Below are 23,162 nucleotides of genomic sequence, written 5' to 3'. Positions count from 1 at the left end.
GATTACTGCTACCCATATGCAGTCCCTTGCATTTGTCAATATTAAACTTCAATTACCATTTCTTGGACCTATCTGCCTAATTTTCTCGATCTTGTTGGAGTAACGTATCTTGATTACTGACATTAACCACCTTGCCAATCTTTGTATCATCTGCAAAATTAGACATATTCAGCCTAATATACCTTCATCAGTATCATTAATAAATACAGAAAACAACAATGGGCCCAGCACTATATCTTCGGGGTACTCCACTAATAACATTAGTCCAAGAAGAGCAACGTCCATTAATAACCACTGTCTTCTCCCACTCAACCAACCCTTTATCCAGAGAAGTAACTTGCCCTTAATGCCACAATGCTCCAATTTGCACAGCAGTCTTTTTATGTACAACAGTATCGAAAGCTTTTCCGAAATCCAAACAAATTTGTAAAAGCATTACCCTATTGTATTATCCACCTGTACAAGCTCTCTTAGATAATGTCACGTGAATACATGACTGCATCACCCCAGCAGCAGCCATGCATATGCCATGATTGGGCTCATGCATATGCCATGAGCCCAATCAGCAGTGCGTACCACATGCTTCTTGATTAGATCAGGATTCGAGCCCGTGACCACCAAATACGGAGGATGCGGAAAGGTCAGGGAATGACCACCGCATATCTCAGGAGCAATATGGCCTTAGTTGCTAATGCTCCTAAAAAAAAAACTGAATAACAAATAAATAACGAGCCAAATATTCTGTTCTATTGCAATTGCTAAGTTTTCACAATTAACACCATGTAGGAAAAGTGTTGCTGCTGTGTTGAATGTAGATGGACATTCTATGCATTAAATATCTAAAAAGGATTCACTGTAATCAGTCAACAGTAGCATGTTTATTATGAAAATTATCAGAAACTGGCAGTCTAAACAGAAAGAAAGAAAGAAAGTGGAAGTCCACAAATATCTTCTGCAGTGCAGGACAGATTTCTGGTCTGTCTGTGTGTTCGAAATGGAAGATCTTTGTCAACAGATCTCAAAACAGCATGGAAGAAGGATATAAGAGTAAAGGCAAGTACTGCTACGGTACATAAACACTTTTTCCTCATTGGAATTAGTAGTATGTCACAAAGAAAAAAGCCACTTTTGATGCAAAAAATGAAAGCCCAGCATCTAAAGTAAGCAAAAATGTATTCTAGTTGGTATGAGAATCAGTGGAAATGTGTTATTTTCTATGATGAATCAAAATTCAATATTTATGGTTCGGACAGCAAGCAGACAGACAAAGAAATTAAGAATTTCATCCTGACTATTTCTAAAAGATTAGCTGCCAGTATAAGGCAGCTAATCTGTTGCAATTTTTCTGAGCACCACTGTATGATATAAAAATTATATTTTGCATGCAGTTCCTGGATGAAGTGGACTTCAAAATTTTGAGAAACTAAAACAAATGGCACAGGAGAGACAAAGATGGCAACAGCTCATCTTTGTCTCTCCTCTTCTTTTTGACCCTTCAAGTTATGTTATACAACTAGGTAATCAGCTGAAATGGATCTAGGTGAACAATAAATGTTTTCAAGCCAAAGAATCAGAAAGCACTGCCTTATCATTATCAATAACCACTGAATGAGTACTATCCAAGGAATGAGTACTATCCAAGGAACTGACCAGTCATAAGACTGAATTACTGATAATAACAATAGTTTCTTTGTTACTGCATCATACTATCCAATCAGATAGGTCAGACAAGACTGCCCTTAACAAATCCATGCTGTGATTATAGTATAATTGCATTCCTGTTTAAGGTTGCATTCTTGCATTACTTCTTTATCCAGACTCCATTATTTTACCTGGAACAGATGTTAAGCTAACAGGTCTAAAATTACTCATGCCATCTCTTTTGATCCTTCTTTGTGAACTGGGGTTACATTCGCATATCTCCAGTCCATAGGAACCTCTCTCCTGAATCCAAAGATATTCTCATAATTATGGCCAAGGTTTGCTTACCTCCTTCGCTGCCTTTCTTAATATAATTGGATAGATCTCATCCACCAAGTACATTTTTCATGTTTAGCTTCAACAATTCCTCTTCCACTTTCCTCTCAGTTATTACAAAATCCTTTAGCTCCCTGTTAAAATTTGATAAACTTCTGGCATCCCCTTCCCTAGAGAATTCCTTATGCGTGAATGTAGACACAAAATACCTATTCAGTTTGTCAGCAACCTGAGCAGGATCATCAACAGTTAAACCATCAATATCAAGTGGACCAATGCAATTCAATCTATTCCTTCTACTGTTAACATAAGTATAGAAGTCTTCTCTGCTTTTCCTCGCATTCTTTGCTGAAGATTTATAGTAATCTGCCTTATCTTGCCTAACCTCCTTTGTGATTTGATTACAGACTAGTTTATATATGATATAGGCTTCTTTATCACAAGATAATTTATATGCATGCCATGCATTTTTCTTCTCAGCCAAAAGTCTCATTAGTTCACCTGACATTCATTTAGGTCTAATGCCTGGAATGGTGTTTCTTAGTTGGAATGAAAAGCCTAGCAGCTTCTACGATTATTTCCCTGAATGTTTCCCATTTGGCATTTGCTCCTGGCAACATCATCAGATGGTTTCACTGTGTAGAATTTAAAAACTGTGAGACCACTGTATTCATCCTTATGAAAGCAAAATCCTTTCCCTTTACCCTTGAGAGTAGTTGTCTCTAAGAAAATCCACACCAGTACATTGTAATCACTGCCCAAACAGTGCATTTTTTACCCATAGATTCTTATTGTGTAAAGAATCACTGCTGATAATCAGATCAAGAGTATTGCTTCCTCATGTTGCCTCCCTAACATGCTGCTATAGAAAAGTCATCAAATAAATCCACAAATCTTCCTAGTGTGTTAGTGAACAACCCATATGTGTAAAGTTAAAATCACCCATTATAAGACATTTGGATTCACTGGCCCAATCTATTTCTCTGTATAATTATTCACCAGTCATTAGTAGACAATGGATTATATGCACTAAAAAACAAGTCAAATATGCACTAAAAATACTAAAATATGCATCAAAATGCATAATATATGCACAAAAATTTGTACATTTATTACTCATTTATTACAATTAATAGAACCACAATTTTTTTCTATTCAACATAGTATTAAAGTAATAAAACCATTTATGAGAAGTTTTAACATCTTTTTTGAAAGTTTCCCCTTTCAAACTCACACCTGGAAATTTTTTTTTTTACAATACACGATAATATATTTCTCAAAGTGGTCTATTGTATGTTATGTTTATCACCCAAGATCAATTTATACACAGAAAATGACTTTTCTACTTCTATGGAAGTGACTGGGTTGTATTTAAAACATGAGCTTTTAAAGCTTCTACTTGAAATGGATGTTCATTTCCTTTCCCATTTATAAATTCATTTATTTTCCTTAAATTGTAAATTTGTGAATTCTTTCCTAAAACATTATTGTATTTAATTCTTATTTCTTCTCCTATGCCTCCAGGCATAGTTGAAATTTACAATTCAACTTTTTCCATCTCTCAAACTGTGCTGCTCAAAGAAAGCCCCCACCCTTCAAGTTATGTTATACAACTAGGTAATCAGCTGAAATGGATCTAGGTGAACAATAAATGTTTTCAAGCCAAAGAATCAGAAAGCACTGCCTTATCATTATCAATAACCACTGAATGAGTACTATCCAAGGAATCAACAAGTTCTTTCATAGATTCAAAATTTTCAGCATAAAACGATGGCACTTGTAACCATGTTTCTGATCTTGCAAGAACAGGATCAGGTGGGAGAGGAAGAGTAGGTAGTACAGTGGGCCTCGACTCATGATGACATTGACATCCGATATACCTTCCATACGATCGTTTATTTTAAGGACCGATGATATTTGCAGGTACCTGCAAATATCATCGGTCCTGCAAAGATGGCTTTCCGATATAGCTGGAACGATACATCACTCATATGATTGTTTCAGATCTGTGACGATTAGAAACTTAAAAGTTCCATCAACCAGTGGCAGTGCTGTGCACTTTGAAGACTTTAAAGCCAGCAGAGGCTGGTTCGAGCGCTTCAAAAAAAAGGGCAAACATCAAAAGTGTTGAAAGGCATGGGGAGGCATCCAGTGCTGATAAAAAAGCAGCTGAGACCTTTAAAATTGAATTCCAAGAGTTTGTTGATCAGGAGGGTTATCTTCCCTAGCAGGTTTTTAATACTGACGAAACTGGCCCCTTTTGGAAGCGAATGCCCAGGAGAATGTACACCACTAAGGATGAGGCTAGTTTACCTGGGTATAGGCCTATGAAAGACAGGCTCACTCTCCTGTTGAGTGCCAATGCCTCTTGAGATTTTAAGCTGAAGCTTTTGTTTGTGTATCACTCTAACACCCCCAGAGTATTTAAACAACAAAAGGTCGACAAAGGCATGCTGGGAGTGTTTTGGCACAGTAACAATAAGGCCTGGGTTACAGGATATGTCTTCAATGAATGGGAGTGTGAAGTTTTCTGTTTTTCAGTGAAGAGTTATCTTGAGAAAAATAAGCTTCCTGTGAAGGCACTGCTCCAGATGGATAATGTGCCAGGCCATGATCCCAACTTTGTTCAATCTCTTGAGACACGATTTGACTTTGTTCAAATCAAATTTTTGCCACCCAACACCACTTCTCTTCAACCAGTGGACCAGCAATTGATTGCACTCTTCAAGAAAATCTACACCACAAAAGTGTTCGCAAGTTGTTTTGCAGCAACCTCTGGTGAAAATGCTGTAACCCTCAAAGATTTTTGGAGGTCGAAATTCAACATGCTGGACTGTGAGAGGCTGATTGTAAGTTGTTGGAATGATGTTTCCACCAGGTGCGTAAATTCAGCCTTGAAAAACGTCTAGCCTTTAATTATCCATAACATTGATGGATTTGAAGATGATTGTGCTTTGGCAAATGATATTGTTACTCTTGGTAAATCAATAAATCTGAAGATTGGCAAAGAGGATGTGGAGGACCTTATTGATGCTCATGGGCATGAGCTAACAACAGAGGAGTTACAAGACTTTAAAGAAAATGACGGTGACAATGGAGAGGAAGAAAAAGGCAACCAAAAAAGTGTCAGATGAAGAGTTGAAGACTATCATTTTTGTTGGGAGCATTTAAGAGAAGTAGCAAAAAAACATTGAACTCATGATGTGCAGAATGGAAGATGAAGTCATTTCTTACTTCAGGAAGCTACAAAAAAAGTCATAAAAAACAGTCCGCTTTGGACAGTTTCTTTGCCAGTAGCAACAAAAGACTGAAAAGCCATCTGATACTTGATATAGTCCCACCACCACTACACCACCATTGATTTCATCAGCTCTGCACTTCAAGTCTAAGGTAAATGCTAATTTATTGTTTGTTTTTTATTTTAAGATGTTTTATGACTATTTATTAAATAATCTTTATAAAACACTAATTTTTAATGTAAAAATGAAGTATAACATGTAAGAAATACATATTTTATGTGTTGTTGGGGAACAAATTACAGGAAATCAATGTATTATTGGTTTCAACTTACAATATTTTCAACATACAATGAATTTTGTGGAACGAATTACCATCGGATGTTGGGCCTCACAGTACATTTCTGTTAAGTTGTTTTCTCGAAGGCACCTTTGACAAAATTCTCCCGAATTGCCTCTGTCGACCCATGTAAGCCATGAGCTAACCAAGTAACATGGATCAGATTTGGATAGAAAACTAGTAATACAGAAGCAGTTTTTACCATATACGAAGCAGTGTCACTAACAAAAATGCAGACTCTTTCACTATGGGTCAATTCTGGCCATAATAACTGCACAAGAATCATTACAAAATCTAGCCACTGTGGTTTACTGTTTTGAGGGCCTTACAACCAAGTAAATACAGATGCGATGGTTCTGTATCTAACTTACCACAATAAAATGTGCAATATAGTGACCAAAAACATCTGTCGTTTTGTCGATGGACATCCAAATGTAGTTTTCTCTAATATCTTGATGAATTTTACGAATGTCGTCGTAAATAGTGTTAAGGTAATTCTTTCTCAAGGTAGATTCATCTAGAATATTTTGAGTTATACAATATTTTTTTCAAAAATTGCTTGAAGACTCAATTGTTTAACTTATTGAAAGGGATATTGCTGCTTACCAGGGCAAGACAAATCCTTTGAAAAACCACTTTTCTATTCTTTTGGCTTGGTTAAAAGTGACTGCTCTGGAAAATTTTCCTTGCTTTTCCTTAGCTTAGCCCTAATGTGTGATGCTGTTTTTGCATGTTGGTCAATCTGGAGTTTTTTCTTGCATGGAATGTTCTTTTCACACACACAACATAGAACAAAATAATGCCATCCATAGTAAAACCTTTTCCGTGATTCCACATGCAATCTGTGATTCCATACAAAGTACGAAGTTTTGTGACAGATTTCATTTTTGGCATGTCTAACGAAAACATTTCACCCAATATACACGAAAGCATGAGAACAAATTGCAAAATCACATTAAAACATTTCCCATGCTGAATTAAGAAACTTACCCACACTCAGTAAAATATTATCCCATGCTAATTAAATTGCAGTGACTTGTTACGTAATTCGAGATCAACATTTGAAAAAATTATCATATTAGGGAATATATAACACAAATATTACAAGCAGTATTGCTTGTAATATTTGTGTTATATGCACTAGCGACAATGGTCACAATGTGCATATGCAACTACATATAATTCAAAGTCTAGTCATTAGTCCTATAACACACTTCTACTATCATTTTAGTTTTCCCAGTGCTTGTCATACCAATGCACCAAACTGACTTAACATTGCACCAGCCACCCATATCCTCTGAATGCATTGCCTTAGATTTAATATGCTTCTTTAACTAAGAGAATCACTCCTTCTCACTCCTGCACTATCTGTTGCATATCATTTAAAATGCTCATGTCGATGGAATTTGCATTAATACAACAAAACCAAGCATTAATACTGCACAATAGCACACATCAAGTTAAGAAGCATTCCAGATCTTCAGTGCATTGTGTGCAATTTTGAAAAATGCCATGTTTTTCCTACAAAAGGGATCGGTAGCAAAGTACATTCCTTCCTCCTCCCTCCTTATCCTCCACTCAACACTGAATTGTAGGGTGAGGAACATCATCCAAAACAATATACTGGTATTTATCAGTATGTCTTTATCAGTTTTAAGACAAGAAATCAGTCAGACAACAGTTGAGGACTTTTGGCATTGTGTTCTGATCAAAATTGGTTAAAATATTGCCCATACTTCTCATAACTGTGCCCAAATTGACCAGTGTTATTCAGACGTGGGAGAACCTTTTGTACAACTACAAAAGCTCATGGAGATAGAGTTTCCACTACTCCTTTACCCTGCAGAACCAGAGGAAATTCCTAATAATAACCCTGAATGATTACAACCTCCAGAACAAAGTCAACTAAATGCAAAGGTGGACCCTGCCCTAGTTGTGGCATGTGCACTTAAATCTTCAGTGAATGATCTAATGAAGGAAAATAGCAGGCTTACTAAAACCTCGATAGCAGATATACAATGGTACTGGACAAGCATGGAAAAGCTTGTGACCAATTTAATAACAGAGAATGAAGTATTCAAGGCCAGACTTGAGGAACAACAAACCAAAATACACAAAAAAGGAACCATCAAGCTTTGCCCATGCTGCAGCAAAAACACCTGAAAGAGTGATACAAAACCTGACAAGCAGAGAACAAAATAAGAAAAGTCCAAACCATATTCAAGGCCCTTTCAAACAAGGTGAGGACATAAAAACAGAAGTGATAAAGAAATTAAAACCTGATATGAGGGACATCAAAGTAAGAAACCTCAGAAAGATCAGGTACAAAGGAATCCTGACAGAAACTGCTACCAAAGAAGACTTAGAAGCTAAGCAACTTTACAGTTTGGGGTACTAGGCCTTAAATTAACCCCCAAGAAACTAGGGCTCACAATAATAATTTATGATATACCCAGAGAAACAAGACTTCAGGACTATACAAACAAAGAAGTAAAGAAAGCTATCAAACACAGATTCACAACAAATGCCAGGAGCAGGAACAATCAAAACTGGGTCTTTGAAGTGAATGGTCAGATAAGGAAAGCACTATTCAGTCAGAACAGAATGTGAATGGACAGCATGTGGAGTGAAGGACTTTACAGTAGAATCACATTGTTTCAGATGTCAAGTTATGGACAAGCTGCAAAGTCATGTAGCAGAGGAGAGGGCAATAGAAATAACAAAACAAAAGACCAATTATGAATAAAAAAAGGGAATACAAACACCAACAGTGAAGAAATCAAAATTACAGTTGAATCGTCAACACTCTCTCACTGTGATGACATAGCTAACCAAGACCACAGAAGAGGAAAAAACCCGATTTCCTCTATCTGCAGGACCCTACTCCTATAAATGAGTTATAGAAGGCCTCCTACTGGCCTGCAGCAGGATAGTCCAATCTGAAAATGTGAAGTGCTGGGCTGCACTAGTAATAGCTAAGGAGTAGATTACAGCAACCAAGCTCAGCGGCCTGTGTACAGTTCACGCTGCAAGTGCATGCTTGGAAGGAAGTTTTGGTAAATTGCAGATGATGTTACTGTATTGCAATAAGAAAAGTCAAGATATACAGCTATTTGGCACATTTTTAGTTCAAAATATCAAAAAAATAGGGAACCAGCATGCATTAATATGCACAGATGCAAACTGCAAATCCACGCTCTGGAATGGTCTCAACACAGACCACAAAGGGCACATTATGGAAAAAGTTATATTAATTAACACCCCAGGGGCTCACACCTGGTGAGTATAGGCTTGGCACACCCAGGGGACAGACCCCCTAAGGCTGGATATCATCATTCTCTTTCTTGGCGATTCCTTTCTACTTTCTCACACACACACAGTAATGCAGGAATTTTTTTTGGCTGGTGCAGCATAAGCCTCAGGCTTCCTTGCACCATATGGCTAATAATAATAATAAAAAAAACAAACCAGGCATTTGCTAACTTCAGGGGACAATCATACACTGATGTTACCCTTGGCATCCAATCATTAGCAGCAAATATTAGGCACAACAGCATTGGGCCACCAGTGATTACCAACCTATATGAGTACTTATGAAAATAACCAATACTTCTAGCAGGAAAGACAACAACATATATGACATCCTTAGGTTTAACATGAAAATGGCAGACTGGGAAAACTTTGAAGATCTGGCAAAACAAATGTTATCAGGAGAACAAATTAACATCCTAAAAACCTTAAATTCCAAAGAATAGGCAACCAAAATCCAAAAAACAGTAACTGAAACCCGTGGAAAAGGAGCAAGAAAAACTGTGTACTGTGGTGCACAGATAACCTCACAACACTATGCAGACAAACCAGAATTGCAAGAAAGGAATACCAACAAGCCAGAAGAAACTAGTCACTTACAGAAGGTGAACCACTACAGGCAAGATAAAAAATCTCAGGAGAAAATATCACAGAGAAATTTACATACAGAAAAAACTAGTCTGGGAAAATTTAGTAAAGAAAGTTGAAAATGCAGATTATGGGGACATGTTCATAAGCTAATTACACATATCCAGCCTGGAGAAGTGCATTCCATAATCACTGGACCTGGGAGAAAACATGTTGGGAAGGGTTCATAAATGAAATACTGAACACAATAATTATGTAGGATTACCCTCAAAGAGAAACATCGATACAAACCAGGTTGAAATTAGACCGCCATCATAAACAGGACAAGCAGAGGAACAGCCATTCACAAGGGAAGAAATAGAAGGTGCAATCAACACTACCTACTCATGGAAATGCCCAGGCTTTGACTTGACTGAAATGGAAGTTGCCAAAAGCATATGGAAATATACCCCACACATCCCAATCAATCATACAACACATGCCTGAATGAGTGAAAATTCACAACTATGTGGAAAACAGTCATGCTAAGAATGCTCATAAAAAATCCTTAAAACCTAACCTAGGTGAATCATATAGGCCAATAGCACTTCTCCTAGTAGTTGGGAAGGTACTAGAAAAGCTAATGACTAAAAGAATCATGGCAAAATATCAAGAACAAGGATTGACATCTCAATCTCAATATGGCTTTGTGAAATTAGAAAGGAATCTAATAGTCAGGTCAAAACAAAAGCAAATTATTAGGAAGATCACCAGAGGGTGTCCTCAAGGGTCAGTCCTAGAACCCCTTTGTTGAAATGCAATGTTTGATTCCTGGCTTGGAAAGGAATATCCCAGCATTACACAAGTCGCATATGCAGATGATTTGATTTTGCTCCTGGTAGGCAACTCCAGAAGACAACTGGAAGGTGCAGCCAACACGATACTGAATGACCTAGCAGACTGGTGCACAACACAAATTGTCTCTAGATCTAAAACATGCCAAATGCTGCTCAGGGAAAAAACAGGTATGCACAGACCAACAATTAAATATCAGAACGAAGCAGTCAATATGTATAGACTAACAAATAACTGGGAATACTTCTGGACGAAAAATTGAGTTTTCTCCCACACATACCAACTGAAGAAAAAGGCCAAAAAATATATGGCCATGGTAACTAAAGTCACCAGAAAAAACTGGGACCTTCGAGGCAGGGCACTATAAACCTATGACTGCGTTTTCCTATCCATCATGACCTACACAGCAGCAAGAGCATGGGCAGACAGAGTAACAAAGACAGCCATACAAAAGCAGCTCTTACAGGTGCAAAGAGCAATGTTACTAGCCATCTCCAGGGCCTGCAGGACAGCATCAACCCCAGCCCTGCAAAAGTTGCCATTGGATTTGGGGGGGGGGGGGGGTATAGTACAGAGGCCTTGTGTTTGCCATTTGCAGAACTGCAACCACAACTGATGGCATCAGAGTACATGTAACAGCATCACCAAAACAAGAAAAATGAAGAATGAGGTAAATATTTCATGAGAAATAGCAGCAAAGGTGGCAGGGTAACCCACAAGTTCATGCCACAGGCAAAAGCCTGTGGCATGAACTTGTGGGTTAATAAAAACTTAAACTTGGAGAATCCCAGGTTTGGAGGCAAGCTACCTAATTACAGGGCATGGAAGTCTAAACAGTAAATTACATGAACCAGGAATCTCTAACTCCCCACACTGCCCCTGTGGAGAAGTGGAGACCTGGGACCATTTTCTCTTCAAATGCCACATCTATACAGACATCAGAAACAACCTGAAATTGGAAATAAACTAAGAGGAGGAATGGAAACAAGATTAACAGATACCAAATCCCATTATATGGCCTTCACAGATTTTGCAATAGAGGCATTCAAGAGAAGGAAGTCACTCCTGCCGAGGTCATAAAAGTGAACAGAACCACAAAAAGAAAACTAGTGCCAAGGCATAGTAATGCAAGAATGGAGAAGGACTCTAGCACAGGAAGAAATAACAAGGGGAACTACAACCTCTCTGACTTACTACTGCAATGACACCGTTCCCAGAGTCCCCATCACAAGTGGCAAGTCCACAGAAATGTCTACTTAATAAGACTACAACAAAAACTTACTGAAAGGGAAAGAACCACTTCAACCAAGAAGAAACAACAGAATTACAACCACCACCAACCACTACACTGACTGTCAAGGTTCACAAGCGGAATAAGACTGCTGGCCTTACTGCATGTAAGGTGAGATGTAACAATTAGAGGATGCTAACAATGAAGAGCACAACTCTACCACTATTGTTTTTTTTTTTTTTTGGTTAGTTGTTGGCACATTGGCTTCTGTGGCCATAATGCACCTTCCAAAGTTTTTGCATTTTCTACTCTGATCCAAGCCCGAGGAGGGATTCAAACCCGTGACCTTTGGGTTGCCAGGCAGGCATTTTATCCACCTGGCTAGCCTGATCGGCCTACCACTACTAGCCCTGGTACAAGGATCATATGCTAACAGCAAGGAAATCTCCCCCCCCCACCCAGGGTAGGATGACTTCTGACTTGCTTACCAAGCAGGTGAGTACACCACACTGTCCTACTATCTACTCATCTCACACCTACTCCCTTCTTTTCTATGGGGAAGCCCTCCTCCTCAGTCCCTATCTGTCTATCCCCTTTCTCCCGACAAACTCTACACTATATCCCACTTCTTTCCTTTTCAATTATTTTTCAGGTTGGAATTCCTTCAGTGACAAACTGGCACTGGGAGCATTCCAGTATGTGTAAAGTAAATAGATACCTTCTCACAGAAAGGATGGACATTGGTGGGTATCGTCCAGGTGATTACTCTCCCCAGCTAAGAGGCCAGTCCACAACAAAACACGAGACTTCACTACACTGACACCACACGACTGGCTTTGCCTTAAGGCTGCAGCACAGAAGATACACAGCAGCCTGGGTTCCACATACAACTCACACATACATATATGTCCTATTTTTGTACATATTATACTCCCCATATTCGAATTCTGCATCCCTTATGCCTGAGTGACACCATTCAAATGGCATCCCTTATCATGGGATGCCATTTGAAGGCATCCCATGATAAGGGATGCCTTCAAATTTATCAAATTTGAAGTAGATATTCAAATACAGTTACGTCCCCGTATCCGCTGACTGGGTATCCACAGTTAACCATGGAAAAAAAACTAAAACACTTAACACGTACTACTCGCGTGTCTAATACGATGCTTCCCTTTATTTGTTACAATGTCATGTATGGTTTGATCACCAACATTATAATGGTTCTTTAAAAATTTAATGGATGCACCGTTTTCAAAATTTTTTAATAATTTCAAGTTTTTGTTTAATTTGAATGCACAATTCTTGTGTTTGCCCATTATTTTTGCAATTTCTAAACAACAAAAAAAAAAGTTACTATAAAAAAAAAAAAATTCCGACATTCCTGACATAAATAGCAAAACAAAATTTTTCCTTTTGCGGTGCGACGGAACACAACAATCGACGTGACGCACTAAATCAAACTAAACATTTGATCTCTCTCTCTCTCTCTTTTTTTTTTTGAGCGGTAGGTGTGAAGACAGCAGGGGTTGCAAGATAATAGGTACACTAATTTCCCAATGACAACTTATAACGGCGATTCTTGTCGCTTATTTACGATTTGCAAAATATCTGTTTATACCTATTTTAGTTATTACTCGAATGTTACGATTCCTGGTTGATTTTTTTTTTTTTTTTTAATTTGGAGTCTTGAAGTGTCCCGGTTAATCCAATCCAATCCTGGTAAATTGAGAGTCTGCTGTACTTTATTATTACCATATTTAATGTTATTAATATCTTACTGTGTATTTCATTTATCAATTAAACTTTATTATTCATATGTATTACAAGAAAATCACATTATATATGGGGTCAGCAGGCATTCGCTTATATCCACAGTAGGCTGACACTTTGGGGAAATTAAAACGCCAGTGGATAGTTACCTATGGGAGGAAAAAAATGTATAGTATGTCTCTTTCCTTTTCTTTTATTATTTATTAATTTTATTATTTACTCTTTTTTTTTGGCTGGTGCAGCTTAAGCCTTAGGTTTCTTTGCACTCTATAGCCATTAGTAATACTAATACATTTCATGAAAATGGAGGTAAATTTCATTCTTGAAAGAGGTGCTCTTTCATTCTTGGATGTTTGGCCTGTTGTGCTGGTCATCGTTTAGTTGTTTCAATTTACAAAAATTATGAATCAGGGGCAGTTTACTAACTATAAATCTGCCCATACCCTAAGGCATCTTCATAGCATGGATAGGGCATTGTTCAATCGTGTATTGTCGCACTGTGGCTATGCTACGCATAGGGAGGCCGAGTTTGCAGAATCAGAACGGATCTGTTCAAATTTGGTTACCTCCCTCCCCACAATGTTCGGGATAAGTTTCAACTTTATGATAGTGGGTCTATTTCCTCCACTGAGATGGTTCGCTCACTGCCACTGGTTACATTCTGCACGTCTTACCAGATTGTTGCGCTGTTACCACATTGGATGTGTGCAGCTTCTTGGCCGAAGATTACAGTCAATGTTTTCGAAAGTAGAATTGACTGTTTCACTATTACATCATGCAAATATAGTTTATTGCATTACTTGCCTGGATTGTGGGGTTTGTTATATCGGCGAGTCAGAATGTAGATTATGCTATCATATCTCTGAGCACGAGGGGGATATCTGTTATTATTATTATTAGCCATATGGTGCAAGGAAGCCTGAGGCTTACGCTGCACCAGCCAAAACAAAAAAAAAATTCCTGAGAGAGAGAAGTAGAAAGGAATCATCAAGAAAGAGAAGAATGATGATATCCAGCTCAGGATCCTGCCCATACCAAGCCCATACTCACCAGATGTGAACCCCTGTTAGGCTGATTTTGCCGACTCAGCCATCATGGAGATTATTAGTGTGAGCGGCATTTTAATTAATCTGCAACTCAATGTTGAAATATTAGACTGTGCCCATGATTATCACCATCTCTCATGATTGGAGACCCTTCATACAGCTGTGGTAGGTGCCATCATTAATTTCAATAGTGGGACCAGCCTAAAAATTTGAGACCCACATATTATCCTATTATGGAGGCCATTATTTTAAATTATGACAAGAGATAGCAGGTTAACAACAGGGATAGTGTACAATACATCATTCCCACAAAGTCTGACAGTGGAGTACTTTGTCATTCCCCTTTCCTTCCCTCTTTTCCTTTCTTTTTACCAGACACACGATCCACACCTGTTGTTGTTAACATATGCAAAAGCCTATACCTCTGCATAATACAAGGACTTTAGCATTAGTAGAGGCATTTGATGCAAGAAAGCAAGCTTATGCAGCATCAGCCAAAAAAAAAAAAAAAAAAACCACTTCCACTTCACCCCTCTGTTCGTTCAAAATACCTGTCCAGCTGAGCCTTAAACTTATTTAGGCTATCAACCTCCACCACAAGGGATGGCAGTCTGTTCCACCAACCAACCACCCGCTGGCTAAAGGCAAATTTCCGCACGTCTATCCTACATCTGTCTTTCCTCAATTTGAATTTATGCCCTCTCAGGTGATTTTTCTGAGCTAGAGGAAGAATCCCATCAGCATTGAGCATGCTTAAACCATTCAAGGCTTTATACACCTCTATCAGATCACCTCGCTGGTGCCTAGTCTCCAGACACTGTAATTTGCAAAACTTAAGCCTTTCTTCGTAAGAGCACCCCTTTGTTCCATTCACTAATCTTGTTGCCCTTCTCTGTACTCGTTCCAGCAGCTCTACATCCTTCTTGAAATGAGGCCTCCAGACCTGTATACAGTACTCTAGGTGTGGCCTGACCATTGCCTTATACAATGGAATAATCACCTCCTTATCCCTGCTGGAAAAATTCCTGTATATCATTGACAATACTCCATGAGCTACTCTTGCAGCCCGTCTGCACTGCTCAGAGAACTTCATATCTGCCTGCACAATCACCCCCAAGTCCCTTTCATTCTCTACCACTGTCAGTGTAGTACCACAGAGTTGATACGTTGCTCTGGGGTTGCTGTTTCCCATGTGTAGTACTTTACATTTGTCAATGTTAAACTTCATTTGCCACCTCTCAGCCCATCTGCTCAACCTTTCCAGATCCTGTTGCAGCAGCATAGTGTCAGTAGTGTCCTTGACAACCCTGCCAACCTTTGTATCATCTGCAAACTTGGACATTAAGCTTGATATACCATCATCAATATCATTTATAAATACAGAAAACAATAATGGACCCAACACTGAGCCCTGAGGGACTCCACTAATAACATTAGTCCACGATGAGCAGTGTCCATTGATTACCACTCTCTGTCTTCTCCCCCTCAACCACCCCTTTATCCATAGCAGCAATTTGCCTCCAATGTCACACTGCTCCAATTTGTGTAGCAGTCTTCCATGTGCAACAGTATCAAAAGCCTTTCTAAGATCCAAGTATAATATCAAAGTTATTCCCTGCATCCAGTTCTTTTGTGACTGCATCATAGTATCCAATCAAGTTGGTCAGGCAAGACTTCCCCTTAACAAAACCATGCTGTGTCTGAGCTATAACTGAAGTCTTGTCTAAATGATCCTGCAGTGCTTCTTTAACCAGTGCCTCCATTAATTTTCCTGGAACAGAAGTTAAGCTCACAGGTCTATAATTACTTGTGTCAGCCTTTGATCCTCCTTTGTGAATTGGGGTCACATTTGCACATTTCCAGTCTATGGGTACCTCCCCTGAGTCCAAGGAAGCTCTCATAATTATGGCTAAGGGTTTGCTTACTTCCTTTGCTGCCTCCTTTAATATAACTGGATATATCCCATCCACCCCGGGTGCCTTTCTTGTGTTTATCTTCAACAGTTTCTCCTCCACTTTACTCCCAGTTATTTCAAGATTCTGTAGCTTACTGCTAGAGTTGAATACACCTCTGGCATTCCCCTTGCTGAATAACTCCTCATGTGTGAATGTCGATGCAAAATATTCATTTAGTTTGTTAGCTACCTGAGCAGGATCATCAACAGTTGACCCATCAATATCAAGTGGACCAATCTGATTCATCCCCTTCCTTCTAGAGTTTACATAAGTAAAGAACTCTTTGCTGTTTTTCTTTGCATCCCTTGCCAAGGATTTCTCGTAATCTGCCTTCGCCTGCCTAACCTCCTTTGTAACTTGGTTGCATATCAACTTGTATCTATCATAGGCTTCTGTGTCATGTGTTAATTTGTAAGTATCCCATGCATTTTTCTTCTCTGCCATATGCCTCATTAGTTCATCTGACATCCATTTTGGCCTAAACCTTGAACAATATTTCTTAGTTGGTATGTAAAGCCTAGTAGCTTCCAAGATAAGTTCTTTGAATGCTTCCCATTTTGAATTTGCTGTTGGTAACATCATCAGTTGGTCCCACTGTATAGAATTTAAATACTGTCTCAGTCCATCGTAGTCGCCTTTACGGAAGCAATAACCCTTCCCTTTACCCCTAATGGTAGTTACCTCTTTCAGTAAATCCCACTTCAGCACACTGTGATCACTGCCACCTAGTGGTTCATTTATCTGCAGATTCTTAATGCATGAAGAATCACTGCTGATAATCAAATCAAGAGTACTACTCCCTCTAGTTGCCTCCCGAACATGCTGATGTAGAAAACAATCATCCAATAAATCCACAAAAGCCCTGCTAGTGTGTGAGTAACCAGCCCCCAAATTCCAGTCAATATCTGGGAAATTAAAATCTCCCATTATAAGACTCTCTGATTTACTGGCCCACTCTATTTCCCTGTACAGTTCCTTATTATACTCATCAGAGTCATTAGGCCTATAGCACACTCCTACTCTCAATTTTGATCTCCCAATGCTTATGTCACACCAAACTGACTCCACACTGCACTGTCCAGCGATGTCGACTGGCTTCACTTCCTTGGTTTTTATGTGTTTCTTAACTAATAGCATAACCCCTCCCCCCTTCCTATCCTGTCTATCCTTTCTGTAGACGTTGAACTCCCCAAATTGCATTTCTGCATCCCTTATATCTGTGTGGCACCACGTCTCTGATATCCCAACAATATCTGCCTTTGATGTTTTGAGCAATACCTCAAATTCATCAAATTTATTTACTAAACTCCTAGCATTGGTGTACACGCAAGTATACCTGCACCTGTTTCTATTCTTAGCTACCCTAACACAACCCATGTGTTTACTTGTACCGCAATGGCTCCCAGCAGTCTCTGAAATACCATGCATCTTGTTTTTCAGGTTTCTGCTCATTCTAATAGAAGCAGTGCAAGAATCTCTTCCACCTCTGCCAGTGGCTACTGTCAATCTATTGGTCTTTGTCTCCCCCCAAGCTAGCAGTTTTCCGACCCACCTAACACTGCCTCGATAGCATCAGCAAATATTCTTGCACCCTTTCTATTTAAGTGTATCCCATCCCTGTAGAAGCAATCTCTCCTGTTAACAAGTACAGTCCAGGCTGAAAAAAATTCTACCCCTTGAGCCTTGCACAATCTTTCCAGGGCCGAATTGATCGACAAGGCTCTCATCATATACTCCCTCCTATCGTGTCTGGGCAGAATTGCAGACACTTTCAAATTCAACCCTAATTCTCGGCTTTTGTTCAACAGTGACCTGTACTTGTTAAGTAATTCTGCCGGTCTCCTACTCTTAATATCGTTAGTGCCAACGTGTACAACTATATCACCTTTTGTGCCCTTAAAAGATGATATTCGCTCTACAACGTCATCAACCTTTGCCCCTGGCAGACATACCCTGGTCCTGTTCCACCTATCTTTTTTACAAAGCATGTTCCCCGTTTCCCTGACAATAGAGTCACCAACAACTACTAGTTCCTTCGGGACCAGTGCATTCTGCCTTGGGGTTGTCTCTGTGTCACGCGATGCCCAAGTGCAAGCTCTGGCGTTGATGTGGGCAGCTGAGAGCTTGATGGGCCCCTCAATTTAGTTTCTTCGAGGGCATCCACCCTGTCCTTCAAGCTCTCATATAGGCCCACAAGAACGCCGAGTTGTTGCCTGATATCGATACACTCCTTGCATTGCGCACACACAAAGACATGCCCCTTGGCAGTATCATGTCCCGTACCCGATTGCTCTGCAAACATCAAGCAAACAGTGCATTTTATAAGGCTGTGAGTCAGAGGACAACTGCCCCCCTCAGTTCTGCTCTGAGCCACAGCGCTTCCATTAGCTTGAGCCTTTTGCTTTGCTGCTCTGGTCTGAGTCATGATTCTATTAATTTATTAATTAATTATAATTAATTATGTTATGTTATTAATTATGTTAAATATAATTAATTATATTACGTTTGTAATCTAAGTCGTTATATGTATTTATTTAAACGTACAATTTAACTGCTAACGAAGTTCAACTAACGCTATCTAGTACGGCATACAACTATCGTATCACAATGGCGGGAAAATTACGAACGGTACCGGAGTTGAAACACGTGGAAACCTTTACCGATACTTTTATGCAATTACAAGGCCGAGTAAAGAATAATTACACCAAGTTAATCAGAAAATCACAAAATAATGTTATACTACTAAATTTAAATCAAAAGTTTTAGAAAAACAATAATTTCAAATCAATAAATAAGAAAAATCCACTTAGCGGCTTGGAACACGACCGTCTCTAGTAGCCTCGTCAGCAGACTTGTTATCTTGTACATCTTGTTTAAGTTGATAAAGAGGCTCATCATTTTGAAAGCTTGTGTGTTTATTTTATCGCTTTTATTTTCTTTATATTAATAGTTTATCTTTTATTATATATTTATTGACTGTATAAAATTTCAGTTTTAATTGGAACATGGTGTATTTATTTTTTATGTTTTATCTATCAGTGTCTGTGTGGGTAGTAAATGGATGGCCAGTGCTCAAAACAGAAGGAACTGAAAAGTTGCTGGAGAGGCCTTCATCCTGCAGTGGATTGAAAATGGCTGATGATGATGTCTGTGTACTTAATATATTTTTAATAAACTTCACTTATTTTGACTGTCTCATCAGTAGAAACAAGATTTATTTCATTACGATTATTTCTGGCACCCAAGGTCGATTCTCTAATATTGTACATTGTGTTCATTGCTGACCTTCTAAGATAAAAAGAATGCCCTGTTAGTGAAAGAATGTTCTGTGATTTGTAATACGACATATGGAATATTAAATGTCATTTGTTAGTAATTAAATAAAATTGATCACCACTAAAAACTGAAGCAGCACTTTTGAAAAAAAAAAAAAAAATGAAATGTAGATAATGAAGGAATATCACCATAATTACTGATGTGAATTTATAGAACATGAATATTATATTAATACTTTCAGCCTGTGGTTTGTTATTCAGGCTGCACATAGACTGCATGTTTCACATGGCTAGTGTAGAACCTCCAGTTAACTTTACAGGGAATAAACAGATAATCCTGAACATTCAGATCACCAATTAAGCTGCTTTAACCTCATAGTTGTGAACAATCATGAGAAACAAGAAAAGGTATAACAACATATATCAAGCACACTCACCATAAAAAGCAGTACTGGAGGTTTAGACATTTCAAAGGCTCAACAGAGAGAAATGTAATACCTTGCAGAAAGGATATACATACGAAAGCAAAACTGGTCAGATGGGATGGAATAAATCATGGTAAAACATGCTACCATTGAAAGAGTCACTTAAAGTGAGAAAATATGATTTTCCCTGGAAAGCAAAGGAAAAAAAAGTCAAACTGATTACAATATTAGAAAATAAAAATAACAAGTGAAACAACAATACATTATTAAGCTTAGAAAATACAAGAAAACAATCATTACTACAAAAAATTTCACAATTTAATCAAAGTAAATATTATAACTCTATAGAAATTAGTATCACCTACTATGTCTCTTAAAATCTTGAAGAAATTAAATATTTTAAATTTACTGGATATCATATAAGGTTTTACCTCTACTTACATACCTAATTGGGGAATGTATTTAAATCAACTGAATACAGATGCCGATAAACCAGAAAAAGGATAAGTTCTCTCTTAAAGCAGGATTAACAATTTTAGTTAATTTCTTAAGGCAGTGGTTCCCAAACTACTGAGATCTACAGACTCCTTCAAAAATCAAGAGTTTACAGACCACTTCAGAAATCAAAAAAAGTTTGCGGATCCATATATATATGAGGTAAAGGTAATAAATCTATTGAAAAGTGTGAAGATGGAAGTGTAAAAAAAAAAAAAAAATATATATATATATATATATTTTTTTTTTTACATATATGCATATGCAAAATATATATATATTTTATATATGCATGTGTGTGTGTGTGTGTGTGTGTGTGTGTGTGTGTGTGTGTGTGTGTGTGTGTGTGTGTGTGTGAACACTCGGTTTTTCTGAAAAGAAAATTCAAAGTTTTATGTTTAAAACAACTTGATTCTTATTTTTACATAAATATATAATAATAACAACTTTATTTATCATCAATTTTCTATGCATAGAATGAATAATTTGACCAGTTCCAGAAGATCCATTTCGTGGACCCCAGTTTGGGAAACGCTGTCTTAAGGAATAATCAATTCAACTTCAGAACCAAAAGTAAGGTTTACAGTTGAAATATCTATGGAGTGTGGTTCCATAAAACTTAAAATGAAGTTTAATTTGTACAAACTTTTGTTTATGATAAACAAAAGTATTTTATAATTATTAAATAAATTAATAAAAGTATTTAGTTTATTCATAATACTGCTTCCTTGCACACAATATGATTAATGAAATCAAAACAGCTTTCTGATTCCGTGCACTCTTCTTATTTGCTATTAAGATTTTAACAAATAACAAATTAACAAATAATTAAGATTTTAACACAATATGATTAATGAAATCAAAACAGCTTTCTGATTCCGTGCACTCTTCTTATTTGCTATTAAGATTTTAACAAATTACTTTTAGAAATGAAGTAAACACCAACAAAAATATCTTCTTGGACAACAAAGAATTATAATTCATTACAGAATTTTGGCCTCAATATTTTACACAGTTTATTGTCACAAACCCTACAGATAATAGAGTAATAAAATCAGGAATGTTTTTATATGAAAATGCTTCTAAACCTAATAAAATAACAAAACTTGAACAATATTACATATATTCAAAAATACTCTAAGAATGTGAGAGGTTATTTAAAACCTAAAATAAGAAAATCCAGTAATACACATTAATGACTAACACATAACAATTAATAGTGAGTAATTTTAAAAGCTAGTTCAACAACTGTCTAAGTTATCTTTCTTTTTAAGAATAATTGCTGCTGCATGAAAATAATGCATATGCTATTACTATGGGATATTTTTAAATTATCATGTGGCATATTTCCTATATCTGCAGAAAAATTATCAATTAATTATTGTATTTTGTTAATCAAAATTTATTGCAATAATAATATAATATTTTAACTTATAAAATATTATCCTTAAACATCAATATGATAATACAATTTCAATGAAACTGTAGATCACGTCAATTAATTTCCTTGACAGTCCATATTAGAAAAAATACAACTTTCCAGTTTGGACCCCTTATTGGCATAAAATTATACACTTGAAATAAATATTAAAATAACATTTTTATTTGTTTTTATTAATTATTACAGGACACAAGAAATTTTATAATTATTATTGAAAATGTCTATATTAATTAGAAAAATTAACTTTTTTATATATTCAAAAAAAATCGCACATCCACAAGAATTACAAGGAACCATATCTGCAGCAGACTAGGTTAGACTGGTGTCATTTTCTCGAAACTGCAGTAAATCTATGCACTTCCTCCCATTTGCTACTATTGTGTTTGTTAAATACTCTGATATTCTCTAATGTGTACATGTTAATTTACATATAGCTACTGCATAGCATGGCAACAATAAGAGTTAAACTGTTCATGCCATCAGTCATTCAATCATCAAATTTTGTTATAAAATAAAATATGTATTTCAGAAGTTATGTGGCATTGATAACACGAAGAAAAAGAAAGCATTCAACAATAACATATAATAGATCTATTAAATATCACACACTGAATTATGGGAACTAACAAAAATTTAAAACTGAAATCACTTCATGTGTACAAATAATGTTAAGATTATTTGCAGTCTATAAAATATCATTGGCAGTCTACAAATAATGTTAAGATTATTTGCAGTCTATAAAATATCATTGGCAGTCTACGAGGACCACAAGCCCACTGACTGGTGACCTCTGATATAAATGAGAAGTAAAATACATTGCATCTGTCATTAACTGTAGAACACATTTAACAAAGTTAAACATTAATTTTCCTTAATATGTTTGGAAAGGTAAACATTTTTCCTTGTTTAAACCAGAGTAGATGCAACTAGTCAACTGTATCAAAATGTTAAACAGATTGTTTGTTTGTTTGTTTAGGGATTTATTAGATGAATCAGCAACTATGGCCATAGTGCGCCATGTTAAACAGCAGAAAAAAATATTAGAACTCAGACAGTAAAACACTCAATCTTGTGAATTTCAAGAGAACCAATTTATTTAAATGCTACATGTAGAAGAACTGATTCACTATTTCACATTCAGTGAAGATTTTCTCTTCCATTCTTCATTGCGTAACCATAAAGGTAATTGTTCCTTGTATATTTTCCTATGTGATGCCGCTTGGGACAGCATGTTAAC

The 23,162-nt window shown here is 37.2% G+C and overlaps 1 protein-coding gene across 2 annotated transcripts in view; it reads right to left on the bottom strand.

Moving 5' to 3' along the window:
* Cul5 (cullin 5) overlaps window positions 1–23,162 on the bottom strand; it is a 227,103-nt gene that overhangs the window by 166,530 nt on the left and 37,411 nt on the right. The window contains exon 2 of one of the 2 annotated variants that reach the window (XM_090379737.1): window positions 20,002–20,176. The exons of the other annotated variant lie outside the window; for it this stretch is intronic. Within the exon in view, the coding sequence (XP_090235863.1) occupies window positions 20,002–20,031 (30 nt within the window). The 5' untranslated portion in view covers window positions 20,032–20,176. The remainder of the gene's footprint in view (window positions 1–20,001; window positions 20,177–23,162) is intronic. 2 annotated transcript variants of the gene reach the window in all.

This window comes from Mastigoproctus giganteus, chromosome 8 (genome assembly GCF_048544385.1).
Source record: "Mastigoproctus giganteus isolate SK-2022 chromosome 8, ASM4854438v1, whole genome shotgun sequence".
NCBI classification, from domain to species: domain Eukaryota; kingdom Metazoa; phylum Arthropoda; class Arachnida; order Uropygi; family Thelyphonidae; genus Mastigoproctus; species Mastigoproctus giganteus.
This window is presented reverse-complemented; position numbering and strand designations above follow the sequence as displayed.